We start from the raw sequence: 16184 nt of genomic DNA, 5'->3' as shown, positions 1-16184 counted from the left end.
CCATATGTTATAGATGATTGATAAATATATAATTTTTCTTAATAAATAAAAAATAAAACATTTTCAACATAGAAAATTTACCATAAATACACAAATAATTCGATGTAAAAAAATATTGTTAAATATTCAAGAAAATAAGATATTTTTTGTTGCTATTATTAACGCTATTTCCTAAATGCACTTAAGCAAACAATTACATATTACACTTTAAAAACAACAAATCATATACAGATTTCACTGTTACAATACAAAATACATTACTTACAAAAAAAATCATAAAAATATAATTTGATTAAAAGTACATTGTCCTCTCTTACTAACAATATTTTTCCTGAAAACAAACATTGTCTAAACATTTCATATGTATTATTATTTTTTGTTATAAATAATCAATATTACTGCTTATATTAAAATGTATATAAGCAAAATTAAAAATAATTATATTTATAATTATTAATTAAGGATTTCAACTTGGTGAATTAATTCAGAATATAAGTAATATTTACACATTGTGTCTATTATAAACCTATACATAAATAAATCTATATTAAATAACTGTACAGTATACAATTTAATATATTGCAATATTGGAAGCAAAACTAATATAATCAATATAAAATCATTAATGTTATGCAAAAAGAAGATATCATCAAATTACATTATTATATCAAATACATAGAGCTAAAAGACTAGCAATGAGAAAACAAATGTTATGTCACACTATTTATTTGAATTTTTTAAAATAATTTATGTGTTTTTTTCAACATTTATCTATATGTATCATTACTGATTAGGAAATTTTGAAACTAAAATAAATATTTAATTATTGCAAAATCATTTGTTTTTATAACTTACATTTTTAAATTTTTACATATTCAACTTTTTTAAATTTTTAACAATTTATGACATGAGATGATTTAGATGGTTTTATGAAATTTGTGTAAAATGATAAGAAAAATGATTTATCAATAGAAGTATCTTAAAATAGCTAATTCAGAAACATTTTTCATTTATACATTTTCAAATATTTATATGATTCTAGAATTTTGTAAACAATGTGACAATTATTCAAATAATATTACAAACTAATTTCTACAAGCAACAATGTTCATACAACATCTGGTCAATAATTATAAAGAAATTTATATTTAATTTACACAATGATAATAGAAAATTCCGTAAACTCTGAAATAATCTAAAAGGCAGCAAGACATTGTAACAATAATAACATCCAATCATTTTAAATGTACAAATCCACACTGTATTCCCCAAAAATAAATAATTTCATCAGTTTCTTATGATGATAGAATAAATGATTGGCAATCATAATATTTACTATGATTGCTTATGTTAAATATAGATTTAGTATCAATAACTAAATGTCCAAGCTAGAGCATAAAAATCCTAGGATGGTTATAGATGCTGCCATCGAGTTGACATAGGACTACTTGAAGATTCAATCGCCCTTGATATGGATTCATATAGTCCATGCCCCAACCACATTTGATTTAATTGCCTGTATTTATCATAACACAATCGGAGTGGGTTTCCTCTTCGTAAACCTTGATCTGTTTCGCCATATTCATCAAGATAAGGCGGACAAGCAAAAGATCCTCGATTTGAAATTCTTAAAAAAAGAATTTCACATTCTCGTATTCGTAAATATAATCCTACTCCAGCTCCACATTTACTTGCGTGATATGTGCACGCACCAACCATCGCATCGTTCAGTTCAAATTGGCAACAATAACTTTGCGAACATAACATTTCACCACATACGAGACACAGCGTCGGAGTTTTAGAATCCTCCCGAACGCTATTTGGACACGTAAACGATGATATCATATTTATTAATTCACTATAATCTTCTGGAAGCTCCACTAATTTATTAACTTTCAAAGGTTCTCTTATAATTGTCATTGTACTAGTACCAGACAGATGTAATTGAATAGTGGGATGACTTTTCCAAATATTTATTAATTTTATAATTATATCTAAATTTGGCTTTATTAATTCATCACACGTTGTTGGTAATCCCAAATATGCACAGATATTTTCATATGTTGCTCCATCTATTTTAGTTAGTTCCTCTGGTGCTGGAACATCAGATATATAATGAAAATAGAGAGCACAACATCTAAGAAAAGGTAAAGAAGCTTTAGTGATTCGTCTCCATATATTAGCAGCTGTTTGAGTACCAATATTAATATTTAAAACTTGAGCCAATGTCAAGATAAATTCTGAGAATGTATTTTCAGTTGTTTCTGGATTATCTACATCCATTTCTTCATTAAAATCTGATATTAATAATATTTTCACTATAAGAGATATAAATATGAGTTGTAATGCATAAAATTCAAATATGCCACCTGTAATAATTGATGGTGCAGCCTTAAAACTTGTACAGAAAAGACTGGGAAATGAATTGATTAAAGGAACAAGTACTCCAAATGGATCCCAATCTAGAATACTTGGTCCTTCATGTGGATTTTTTAACAATAGTGTTAAAAGAGAAAGTGCATTATTTTGAATACTATCTCTATCTGCCCATGTCACCTTTGTCCCAGTACGTAGTTGACATTTAGATCCTAAAACAGCTGAAATTCTTGCAAGTCCTTCCAAACTGTCTCTCTGTCTAGATGATAAAGCACCTAATAAAGGTTTATCCATATCGCGTAAAAGAAATTCTATAGCATGAATACTATATGCAGTTGATTTCCATGCTAATAATGGTACTCTATCATCATCTTCATCAGGTTCAGTACCAAATTCTTTTGTATATGTTGCTTGTGCAAAAAGCTGAATTGTAGATATTAAATTTTCTGATATAGATACACTAGGTTGACTATAATTTGACTCAAATATACTTGCTACATTACCAAGTTCATTACGAATAGCTTGTATATGACATGCAAGTGGCATTATACAATATCGACATGTAGGATCATGTTCATCTTTAATACATTTTGCTTTATGTAAATTTCCACTTAATCCATATCTAACTTGCATTGTAATTCTTAAAGCTTCCAACCATGTACCAAAATCAAGTTCAGGTTGATTTTGTGGAGTTGGTTGCAATGTTTTCAATGCTGGTAAAAGAGGTAAAACAGTATTACTGAGGCATTCACAAAGTGGACAAAGATATTCATGTTTTTCCACATCAAAACTTGCTGGTTGTCGTAAACGAAATGGTCTTCTATTTTCTTTTGCAAGTACATTATTAAAATATTCTTGCCAACAATGTACATGCATTACATGACCACAAGTACCAGTGTGTGGTGATGCACCAAGTTTTGCAGAAAGATATAATGGATCAGGTTCATCAATATTAACTCTATATTGACACAATACAGTAGATTGTTGAACAAATGCAGCTAATACCATTGCTGGACCAGCTGCTGTTACAATTTGATCTTCCTGGCACAAAATACAAGTTTTATAAGTTTCTTCACCAGAAATTCTTGATGTTTGTCCAATACCAACAGCAACTGGTGTTTTTTGAAGACATTTTTTTGAATTCATACTTGAGTCTTGATCATTAGACTTATTTACATCTAAAACAGGTTCTTCAAATAATTCAGCATTTTTTTTCATAAAATGTTTTTGCATTGCAGCCATTTGTGCCATTATTCTTGCACGTTTTTCTGCTGCCATTTTTGTCCTCCATTCTTTATCAGTTTCAATATTTTCATTTGTAGTATTTTCTGTATGTGGTGTAATGGGTGTTGTACTAATTTCCATTGGAGTATTACCAGCAACTTCTCTATATTTTTTTAAAATCCAAGTTAATAAATCTTTATGAGCTTCTATACGTGGGCTATTACATAAATCTTCTAATAACTTATAAATTTTCCATTTTGTAGCTCTTGTTGTAAAAGCGAAAAAAGGATAATAACCAGATTCTTGTTCTTGAAGAGCATACCCAATAAGATGTAAAATTTTATGTACTTGTGATTCTGAAAATCTACGAGGTCTACAATTAAGTGCTCTTTCTAATACAACTTGCATAATATGTAACATAACATCACATTGCAATAAATTAGTTACCAAACTAAATACTTCTGTTAATTTAGGAAGTTTAGGAGGTGGACAACATTCTAATTCTCCTAAAGCTTTTCTTCGTTTTCGTTGTGTTTCTTCAGAGTTACTTACTTCTTCTTTTGTATAATGATAAAAGAATACATTATATTCTGAATACAAATGAGGTTTTAGTTCATATACTCCTTTCCCTCCTGATATTTGAGATGGTTTTTTAAAATCTGCAATATCTTGTATCACTCTTTCCATTTCAGTTTCCAAATATGTATCATCTGATAAAGTTTTACTAAGTTCTGAATGTGAAAGAGGTTTGATACATAATTGTTGAATAATTTCTTTTTTCAAAATATCATCAGCAGTAACTTGTCCAACTCCAAGTACATATCTTTCTCCTATTATTGTTATAAGTAATCCCAAAAATTCTTCAACTAAAGTCTGTCTAATACTCTCATCTTCAAAATATTTGACAGCATTCACATCAAAGTCTGGACTTGCCCATCGTAATAGATTAAATTTATTTAAAACATGAATCAAAAATTCATTACTTTCTATTAAAGATGCTCCAGCTTGAAGTAAGATAATATCTCTGTCTAACATTTCTGAACGACATTTAACATTATGATAGAAATATAACTGATTCAACAAAGAATATCCATTCCTTTTCCACATACCACTATGTACTTGAGCAATCATTACTTGAGTTGCTAATACCGGTTCTATAATTTGTTCTAATGTTGGTTTTGTATGATTAATAAATTCTGCACATTGAAAATGTAAATCATGCATTTCAAGATATGGAAACAGACCTGCTAAAAATCTGGAAAGTGGAAGATGTATAGATACTGGTTCAGATGATACATCATATTGAAGACATGTTGCACTATGATCTGCTAATTCTCCCACTTGAGGTGGACCAATTTCATGTCCTGGCTGTTCATATAGCCTTCTTAAAACTAACCGAAAAGCTTTTATTAGAACAATTTGGTCTGAACCACACCATTGTAAAGCAAGACTAATAACTGGGGATAGTCTAATGTGTAAATTAAACGCAGATTCCCATTCAGGTTCATATTCCATATGTTGACCAACTTGTCTCACTACAGAATCCATACATTGCATACTACTAAGTAATGTAAGCAAAAGTGAAAGTCCTTGTAAAAAACTTTTCCTCAATTCATCAGTCCAAACATCTGGTTTAGAACTTAATAAATATCGTAAATCTTGAAGAATATATATAGCTCTTTTAAATGAAGTATTAGGAGTATCTCTTTCAAATTCCAACTTTCCTGCTGCATTACATCTTCGTGAACTTTCAGAAATAAAAGTGTTTAATAAAATAAACAGCACATCATGATGTGCAATAAGATGGTGTGCTAATGTTGGAACAGTAAACAATTGTACAGAAAATGAAACAATAGAGAATGAATGATCATGATCATCTCTTATGTAATCTTTCATAATAGAACCATAATTATATGTAAAAACAATTGCTAAAGCTTTTTTACTTTCATATTCCATAAGCATTCCAGACATTAATAATCTGTGCCATGCTGTTCTTGCAGATTTCCACAGCTGTGAATCTTTCATAAGTATACCTTCTACAATGGAAATAACTGGTAATTTTGTATTAAGTGCAACATTACTAAAAAGCACTCTAAAACCTTCACAAGGATTTATAAATTGCTGTAACCAGTGTAAAAGTTTCATGGCAAATATTTGATGAGCAATTACATGAGCATGAACAACAAGTACCTTTAAAGCTCGATTGCTATGTCTAGAAGTAAATTTTTCAATTTCATTCTGTAAGTCTTTACATTGTTGAAATTCAGCACATTTTACAATAGCTCTACCATCTCTATCAACGTTTGTTACAAATTCTAGCGCGTCTCTTTGTGAACAATTCATAACACGCGTAAGTGTAGAAATTACCTGATCAAATGTATGAGTTTCATCATTGAAAAGAACTGTACAATAATCATCTGTTGTTAATAAAAGTGACAAAGGATCATCATCTTCTTTATTATTAAAACACAAATCAGGAGGTAATCCAAGTGTATGTTCTAAAGATAACATTGTATGGCAATATCTTAATACTGCCTCAAAAGTTACCACTGCTCTTTCTGCTATATCTCCAGGTAATTTATTTCCACGAGATTCTTTAGCTTGAATTCCAGCTAAATGTATATTACAAAATGGTTCTTTTTTCCAAGCTTCTATATCTCCACAATCACAAAATCCTCCACCACTAGAAGTACCCATTCTATACTTATGATTACGATGAGCTGATTGCTTAAAACAATCTGCACACAAGACACATGTCGAATCTACACCACATTCTCTGCAACTATATGTAGCTTCGCCCATTTTGAACACTTTACCACATATCACATTATCCATTTGACTTAATTCTTTCAATATAGTCTTTGGATCTCCATTGCAAATAAATTCCTCTAAAGTATTGAAAAGTATTTTTTGTGCTGTTTCTTCATCAAAAACCCAATCTAAACAGTTACTATTTGGTTCTGGACTATATATTTTTGGCACCCATACTCGCCAATGTTCATTAAAGTGGGTACAAGTTAATACTCCTTTGTTCATTTTTTCCATCCACACATTCACACAAGAGTGACTAAAATTTTCAAAAGTGAGCAAAGATGATGGTGCTTCTATATCTTCAATATCTTGATGTTGTTTTTGTAAACTTTCGTTACTCATTGTTATAATTTGCCAAAGCAATGTATACTGAAATGATAAATATCATAAATAAAAGTTTATATCTATGTTTTTTAATATTAATAATTTTATAAATATTCAATTAACAAAATTAATATTTAATTCAGATTATATTTAATTTAATTATAAAAATTAATCAATATATTAATTAAAAATAAATTTTTTCTTATTTTTTAAAAAAGTTTTTAACAAACTCTTATAATATTAATATATTAAATGAATATATTTTATATATTGTTATTGCAATTTAATTTTAATAATAATAAAATTTAATAAATATTATTATACTAACCACAATAATGCATAGAATCAACAGAGTTTTTGGTATAATGTAGCAATGTAAAATAGATGCATTTTATAGTGTTTTTCACATTATTATTTGATCTAACATATCAACATTAAATATATCAAAAACATTTGTGGAATTTGATTAATTATATTACATATGATATTTAGCCCATATAAATTATGTAATTTGATATAATTTTATTACTTCACATAATGCTTTCATTTCTATTCAATCATAAAAATCATCTGAAAATATTTAATAGGTTACCAATAATTTATCAGCAAAGAAATTTATACACAATATAATGACATTTTCTAACTTTAATTATTAAAATATTAATATGTGCATTTAATTTGAAATACTATTTTTTTTATGAAAAGAGATATCTAAAGAAATCGAAAAATTAAAATTTATTACTAATAGATAAAAAATTAAAAAATTATGTTATAAAATTTTGTATATTACGCAGACCAAATAACATTTCGATTTAAAAAACTATTTTATAACTCTAGATAAATTTTTCACTAAATCGAACTATTTTTAACTTTCTCTGAAGACGATACTTACTGTTATGATGATCAGGCCAAGGTTAATAAAAGATATTGGAAAGTTCTTTGTTACACAAAATCTGTATATGATTTTTCAACAACGTGCGTGATAATGTTTATTAGCAATCGTCTTACAATAATCATATGTTCGCGTCAAAGACGCGGATATGCGATAATACCAATCAATCAAGTTTTGACATTTCAAAATGAAATGATAAGCACTACTTTTATTACACTTACTTGAACAATGCACAAAATGGCTTTTATGAAGTTTAGAGACTAAAATCAAACATATATTAGATGTGCTTTCGCTTTAATATTTACTGTTGACTGCAGCGCTAAAAAAATTGATAAGCATCAGATATTTTTTGATATAATAAATTTTAACAAATATCTTTAATTATAACAGAAAGATTAATTATAATATTAAGACATATAAAATTTAAATTTTATAAATAATAATATATTTAAAAATTTATTTATCTATCTAAATTTATATATATATATATATACTATTATATATATATATATATAAATAATATATATATTAATTCCTTATATAATATTATAAATTTTATTTTAACACTTGAAAATGATACTGATTACAAAATATTACAACATATGAACTTCAATATTATTTTAAATATTTACAATATAATAATTCATCAATATAAAGTAAAATCTACTAAATATAAATTACTTTCATATAAATTACTTAATATATAACAATTTATTACATAAAATTATATACACAGTATGCACAAAAAAATTAAACTTTAGTTTAGATTCAAAAATTTAAGTTTCGTAAATTAAAATCTAAAATATATATGTAATATAATATTTTATTTGCAGAAATTTTTAACTATTTTGCATTAATTTATTGATATTTATCATTTGTTCTTTTTATAATTAATTTGAATTTAATTAGTTGACAACACTGATTCACTAGTAGGGAATTTATTCATATAGAACCAATTAGTTCCTGTTCTTTTCAGTTCATAACGTTGTTGTAAAAACACGTGGTAAAGAGTGTAATTATTAAATTTGAAGCAAAATAAAAACATAATCAGGTAAACAGGAACTCAAAGTAAATATTAAATTATATATATTATGAATATATAAAAAATTATCATTTACTTTTACTAAATTTTCTTATATTGGTGTATATGTCTACAGCATCAAAATGCATGCTACTATTATATATAATTATAATGCAAGAGTATAATGCATCAAGAATTATGCATTATAAATCGTTTATTTTAATAATATTTATTAATTTATTTATTTTTTACGCATATATTTCTTATTAAAAAATACAAAATATTTTCTTTATTTGTATAATAGTAACATCGTATAAATTAATATCTAATATCTATATAACTAATAAGATTTTGTAAAGTATATTATATTCTTTTATAAAAATTAATGTATATTTATTCTTTATTAAAATATAAATATGTTTTATGATATTTTGTTAATGATTTATAAAATGAAAAATTGAATTCATAAATAGAAAATATGTATTATCTTAAATTGCATCATATGTTGTAAAAATAGTTTAGAATATTTTATTTAAAAATATTCATTTAAAATTTACATTTATATTTTATAATTTTATTCTTTTACAGAATGCCTCTTGCTAAGGATTTTCTTCATCCAAGTCCAGCTGAAGAAAAAAGAAAACACAAGTTAAAAAGGCTTGTACAAAAGCCAAATAGCTACTTTATGGATGTAAAATGCCCTGGATGTTATGCTATCAAAACTATCTTTTCACATGCACAGAGATCAGTAGAATGTGATGGATGTCGCACAATATTGTGTACATCTACAGGTGGTAAAGCTCGATTGACAGAAGGTTGTTCATTTAGAAGAAAAGTTCAATGCTAATATAATGATGATTAAGACAACATAATGTATACCTTTCTCTTTATATTCAATAAATAAACAAAATTATTACTTAGCTTTTTATATTTATTATGTCCTATTTTTATTTTAAAAAATAACAGTTAAAAAATAAAATTTTATTTTTTAATAATTACAAAATTTAAATATATTCATATATACATATATATGTATATGGATATAATCTATAATCTATATCTTAATTATATAAAAATAAATACAATATATATATTGATAATTAATATAATTTGTTTTTATTTCAAGTTACATTTACTTTATAATAAATTTAACAATATATTAAATTTATTATGTCTATAATAATAAAATACAAACAAATATTTTTTATAACTTCTAGTTATATAAATTATATGTAATAATATATGTATAAATGATTTATATAAACGAATTATTGACATAAGGCGCAACATATAATATAATTTAATATTAAATTATTTAATTTACTATTTAAGAATGCAAAATTGCATTATATGCTTGAAATATTCCTGGTGCCACTTCTACTGAACGAGATTTCAAAGATAACTATAATTAAAATATATTAATTATTAAATGTTTTAAATATATAATAAATGTTGGAAATTAAATTCAAAAATTTTAACTTACAGTAACGTCAGGATTTCCTGGCTGAATTTTTAATTCATTCAATACCCAAACAGTATTTGTTAATTTAAGTGATTGGTATAACATGTCTTGTCCTTCAACATTTCTTTTAGCAATTGTAAATACATTATTCTGTTGCATTTTTTGTACAACTTGATCTGCTGTCAGCATTACACCTTTCAATGTATACTGTACCTAAAATTTACATTAAAATATATCGATTTCTTTAACTTGTACAAATAGTAATATAGAAAAGGAAATTAATTATCAAACCTCATTTTGAGCAGGTATATCTTTCCATGTACTAAGAAATACTCTTTTATCCAATTGTCCATCTTCTGCAAAATATACATTCATGGGAACAATACAAGCAAAATAAAACACATCAATATTATTTTTTATTGCAACTTGAAGATTATTTAGAGGTTCCATCCGTTGTACTGCACCAGCAGTAGATAAAATTACACTAGTATCTATACTAGTACCAGGATTTAAAGGACTTGGTACTTGCAATGGAGCCGCTGGTGTTAAACCAAAACTGTTTTTATTTAATTGTATTGCAAAACCACCCATAGGTTGCATTGCTTTATTTGTAAATGTCATATCCATATTAATTTGTCCATTTCTATTACAAAATAAATAGTTATATTTTTTGAATTAATATTTATGAGTTATGTTACTTACTTTCTTGAAAATGTTCCCCATATATCAAATCCTTTGCCCTTTTCAGCAGGTAACCAATTAACTTTAGGTGCAATATAAGAAGTAGGTCCTTGATTAAAACCAAATATGTCACCAAGAAGTCCAGTAGTAGTTTGAGATACAACAGGTGCAGCACTTCCAGTATCAGTTCCACCTAAAATTCCATCTAAACCACTTCCTAATAAGTCTAAACCTAAACCTGATTGAGAAGCTGGTGTTGGAGTAACCATAGTTGGACCACCTATAAAAATTACATTATTAATACATAATACACATTTATACAGTCAGTAGAAACAATAATAAATAACAATTTTGTTTACCAATATCCATACTGAGAAGATCGCCTATTAAAGAATCTTGAGCGGGAATAACTTGAGCATGAGGTTGTGCTGAGTGCTGAGTTGAATCTTCATTCGAATTACTTCTAGCAGGTAATGATTTTCTAGTACCTGCTGCTCTACCTTCAACAAAAGCAGTAGGTGGTTTGTGATATACAGAAGCTAAACTTGAAATATGACATATCAATTCATCTAATAGCGTTGGTTCTAACAAATCTGTTTCTTCCGAAATAAGAGGTTTTTCAGCAAGTACAACTTCTTTAGCTGCTGCTGGATCTGTACTAAGTAATCGCCAATAAATAAATCCTCGATCTCGTAGGTCAGGATTATCAGAATCTTGAGTTGCTAGACTAAGAACTTGTTGAACCAATTCTTGAGTATCTGTAGGTCTTTTAAGGAACAATTTTACAATTGCTGTGAGTAATTGTAATTGAACTTGTGTATTTTCATCATGGAATCCTTCTAAGAAACTTTCAAGTAATTCATCTGCATTATCAATACGTTCTGCATATTCTCCGATAATCCATATCATAGATGCACGTGCTTCAGGTTCATCAAGTGTATCCAAATTTTCACAAAGAGTGGAAATAATGCTTTCATATTTATTTGGATATTTTCGAAAAATATCTTTTATAACAACAATTGCTTCCTGAACAACATAATTGACCTAATAATAGAAATATATATATTATTTACACAAATAATTATTTTTTTGTACATATTTTAAAATACCTTTGTTTGTATAAGATCTAAAAGAGTTGAAACACATCGTTCAGCGGAAGGCTCAACTTTGATGGCACAACGACCAATAGCTCTCACAGCTTTTCGTACAAAATCCACATCAACCTCAGTAGCATATTCTTTTAATTCAGATAAAACTTGAGCTATATTAGCTTGGGATGCTAAACGAATCATAATATCTAATTTTTCAAGTTTAACGTAAATAGGATCATTATATTTAACAAAAAAAACTTTCATTTCATGTTTTAAAATATCTGGACGTTTTTGAACAATAAGATTTATATTTCGTAATGCTACATATTGTACTTCAGGTTCAGAACTAAGTAAAGTTACAAGAGGTGGAGCTAATTTTTTTGTTAATGTACCAACGAAATCAGATTCTGATTGTAACATTTCTATTAATTTCATTAATACCTAAAAAAAAATCTCTCTTTAATAGGAGAAATAAATATTTATAATTCTAATTATAAATAATTAATTTTTCATTAAATATATACCTTAACAGCAGATAAAACAACTGCTGCATTAGCATGAGCTAAACGTGGAGTAATACGTTCACAAATACTTTGTGCTTCTCGATCATCTTTTGGCGAATAATTTGCAAGAGAATCTAAAATGAAAACCTGACCCCATTCTGTACATTCATTAAGTGCTGTTAATAATTTATTAATAGTTTGCGCATTCATTTCAACAAGAGGTTGCCCACTTGGACTTGCCTCATTAATTTCAGATAAAGCGGCCACCGCATTTGCAACGACCTAATATAAAAATTGAATGAAATAAAAAATAATCAATAATTTATTAAATTTATAATATGTATTGATTAAATTTATATTATAATTAAATAATAAGTAAAATCAAATTATTTACCATAGGATTGCTATCTGATAAAAGGTCTTTTAATTGATCTAAAAATCCTTGATCTTCAACTAAAGCTGCATTAATATCATAAAGCTTGGCTACACAAACAGCTGCAGTTTTACGAACATATGGATCCTCATCCTTCAGGCATTTTCGCAGTGGCTCACAGAGATATTCAGTAATCTTGTCCACACGTATACAACCCATTGTGCGAACTGCTAATGCTCGGATCAACGGATTTGGGTCCTCGCAATCCTGCGCAAAAATCGGGCAAGCCAGGGATTCAAGTCTAGTCACAGCAGTGGCTATCTATCTCAACCCATGAATTTTAACGAAGTAGAAAGTGGTATGGTACCTTTGTCATCGGAGATGTCGCTAGCTCCTTTTGCGTGTCAGAACGAAAAAGGTCAAATTGGTCACCGTCACCATTTTGATTAATTGTTAAATATTATACTTATCAACCATTTAATGTAATATGATGATCAGAACTGATCATTTTTTAAAGAGCACGAGATATCCATCTTAAGATTTTTTTTTATAATTTTTTTATTTTATAATTTTTTTTTATTTTTAATTTACAAATTAAAATTAAATTATAAATTTACATTAAAAGAGAATTTAATGTCATGCACATAAGAATATGTTACATGATATTTATTCAAACATTTAAAAATGTATACATCAAAATGTGTTCATAATAATTACACTGAAATATTAATTTTAACACTCATTACACTTATCAATTAAGACTAAAATTTTATAAAGACATTTGCGTGCAAATAGTGTAAAATATATGCACTGCATACAAGCAGCAATTTATAATGCAGTCATACATGTAAAATGGACATTTAAGGAATGAATTTATTCATGCTGTTTACACATTAGATATATCTAAAAAATAAATTGATTCTACCACTGAGACTATTTTATATTTAGTTTTCTGTAAAGCCAATTATATTTTTAATATAAATATATAACTGTATTATTATACAACTTTCTATAAGCTATTTAAATATAAATAACATTTTTGTAATTTGTTGAAAAAGTTTCATGCTCAATTTTGAAAATCAGCATAATATATTAGTGCATTAATATTAAAAATTAACATATATATTGTGAACTCCTCCAGTAAATTTCTTAATGATTTTGCTAAATATTACAACTGTTAATAAGTCCATTTCTATTCTTGATACTTAACTGAAGAAAAATTCTGGAATTTGGTAGTAATAACTTAAATCAATAAAACTTATTAATATATTCTGTATATTTTAAAATATCAATAAAATTCAGCCAAATTCCAGTCTCGTGCTCTTTGAAAAATAAGCAATTCATTAAGAGGAAAAAATAATACATTCCGTCCCATAACACAGACAGCTCTGTGCAAACTGATATAATTTGCAAAGCACGGTCTGTACATGATGTGAGACAGGCTGCAAAATTAATATTAAATTTATATGAAAAATTTTTGACATATAAAAAAACTACTATAAATTTTTTCCAGCTTGTCTCTTTGCAGATAGAGACTCTCAACATCATTCAAGTGTCATAATATATAGAGGATAAAAGTGCATTAATAAAACATAATAAATTATTTATTAAATTTTTAAGCTACATTACCTTGACAAATGTGTTGACAGCCATGATGGCCATATCTGGTTGACTTTTGGCATAATTCATCAGATATAAATACACCAATTTTTTGAGTTCTAAATTATCTGTCTGCATACAGTTGACCACATCAGGAAAGAGTGCTGACACATCTTTACCCACAGTCATGGAAGCAATAACCTACACATATTTATATGATTTTAAATCATATAGATAATAAGTAAATAATAAAAAAATAGAAATATATATATATATATATACATACTATTTTATAATTAAATAAGAAAATAAATATAATTATAATATTTAAATTAAATAAGAGAATAGATATAATTTATGTTTAGTTTTATTAATCTTTCAAATAATAATTTATTAATAAAAATAAAAAGTGAATACAGCATATTATGCATATATTATATTACAATATTATTAAAATTCATCAAATTTAAAAAAATTTTTATTATATGATTTTACTCATCCTTTTGTTTATGCAGCATGAAACAGATTTGTTAATTGAATGTAAATTATAAATTTTTATAAATATATAAATAATAATATAAAATTTATATTTAAAACAAAATTTTTTATATCAACAATGATTTTTGCAACTTACCTTTTATAAAAATAAATTACCTTTTAAAATTATACCTTTGCTGCATAAAATTACTTAACTATTTATAATAATATTTAATTAAAAAAAAATTATTATATATAAATTTTATATAAAATTAAATAATTAGAAAATATTTTATCAATAACTTACTTTTTTTACAGCTTCTTTCTTTTTTTCTTTCTTGTCATTGTTTAACTCTGATTTAAGTTCAAATATTTCACCTTTCTTGGTGGTGGTAAAATATTTTGAATCTGTCATTCTAAATTTTTAAAAATTTTCAGAATTATATTAATTATAGATGAATCTATATTCTGAAAAAATAAAAAATATATATTTTGAATATAATAATGGAAAAATTATTAGAAAAATTAAATAAGAATACAATATAGTAAATCACAACTTGGATCAATGTTCAGGATATATGTATAGTACAATGCTATGTATTAATACTAATTATAATATAAAATATTTAAGATTGTTAATTTAAACAAAAGTAAAATATTCTTTATAATTTTATGGAATATAAAATATAAAAAATATTTAAAATATAATATATAATAGCATTTTATACTTAAAATATTATACTTAAAAATTGAATGACATCTTATATTTTTACTTCATTAAAATGATAAAATAAATCATTAATATTTATAACAATTAAAATAATTAATAACAAAATTATTAAAATCTTATTTTAAACTACCTTCACTGTTTTAAGCAAGCTAAAAATATGTTAAAAATTATCAACTGATAGAACATTGATAGATTTTCGATTATATATAAAACGCCCTTTAACCATAGACTAAAAATACTTACAACGGATCCATATGTGCTATACTTTCATATAGTTTGGAGAATTTATCAAGAAAATTGAAGTTAGGAACAAATTTTACCCTAGAATCTTAAATCATAGATTATCAAGTATGGTAAGTCATTAAGTAAATATATGAGCAGTTTAAAATTAAAAATTTATTTTTTTTATAAATTTTATGAATTTGAATTATTAGAAAACAAAAATATTTTAATAAATATAAAACAATTTTCTTTTTGATAGTTCTTATTATAAAATTTGAAATATCACATTTAAATATATATTTAATTTTCTTAATAATATCGAAGTATTAAATAAATTGCACATAATTTGTTTATAATGTTTGTTACAGTTTTTTTTTTATATTAAATTCGAAAATTTT

At 25.8% G+C, this 16184-nt stretch overlaps 3 protein-coding genes across 5 annotated transcripts; 1 reads left to right on the top strand and 2 right to left on the bottom strand.

Moving 5' to 3' along the window:
* Positions 1-710: 710 nt before the first annotated feature.
* On the bottom strand, positions 711-7767 carry Ubr1 (Ubr1 ubiquitin ligase). The gene is made up of 3 exons (XM_003691312.4): positions 7628-7767; positions 7064-7305; positions 711-6780 (listed from the first exon to the last, which is right to left on the bottom strand). Exon 3 carries the CDS (start codon positions 6751-6753, stop codon positions 1414-1416), a length of 5340 nt encoding a protein of 1779 aa, XP_003691360.2. The 5' UTR covers positions 6754-6780; positions 7064-7305; positions 7628-7767; the 3' UTR covers positions 711-1413.
* A 77-nt stretch (positions 7768-7844) lies between these two features.
* RpS27 (ribosomal protein S27) lies at positions 7845-9568 on the top strand. Of its 2 annotated transcripts, none has more exons than XM_012495610.2 (2): positions 7845-8678; positions 9237-9568. In XM_012495610.2, the coding sequence occupies exon 2, from the start codon at positions 9238-9240 to the stop codon at positions 9493-9495; it is 258 nt and encodes an 85-aa protein (XP_012351064.1). In that variant the 5' UTR covers positions 7845-8678; position 9237; the 3' UTR covers positions 9496-9568. The 2 variants fall into 2 exon arrangements, with proteins under 2 accessions (XP_012351064.1, XP_086771483.1); XM_086915357.1 differs by having other exon boundaries at positions 8553-8695.
* A 171-nt stretch (positions 9569-9739) lies between these two features.
* Positions 9740-15807, bottom strand: AP-1-2beta (adaptor protein complex 1/2, beta subunit). 2 transcript variants are annotated; one of them, XM_003691315.4, is made up of 12 exons: positions 15695-15800; positions 15142-15302; positions 14388-14558; positions 13126-13152; positions 12780-13025; positions 12407-12667; positions 11901-12323; positions 11151-11835; positions 10813-11071; positions 10402-10753; positions 10132-10323; positions 9740-10050 (listed from the first exon to the last, which is right to left on the bottom strand). In XM_003691315.4, the coding sequence occupies exons 2-12, from the start codon at positions 15247-15249 to the stop codon at positions 9976-9978; spliced, it is 2799 nt and encodes a 932-aa protein (XP_003691363.1). In that variant the 5' UTR covers positions 15250-15302; positions 15695-15800; the 3' UTR covers positions 9740-9975. The 2 variants fall into 2 exon arrangements, with proteins under 2 accessions (XP_003691363.1, XP_031770856.1); XM_031914996.2 differs by lacking the exon at positions 13126-13152 and having other exon boundaries at positions 15695-15807.
* Positions 15808-16184: the final 377 nt, after the last annotated feature.

Source organism: Apis florea, unplaced genomic scaffold, assembly GCF_048593485.1.
Source record: "Apis florea isolate Af1SG1 unplaced genomic scaffold, ASM4859348v1 contig_3772_pilon, whole genome shotgun sequence".
In the NCBI taxonomy this organism is placed as follows: Eukaryota; Metazoa; Arthropoda; class Insecta; order Hymenoptera; family Apidae; genus Apis; species Apis florea.
The sequence above is the reverse complement of the archived record's forward strand: the minus strand, read 5'-3'. Positions and strand labels throughout refer to the sequence as shown.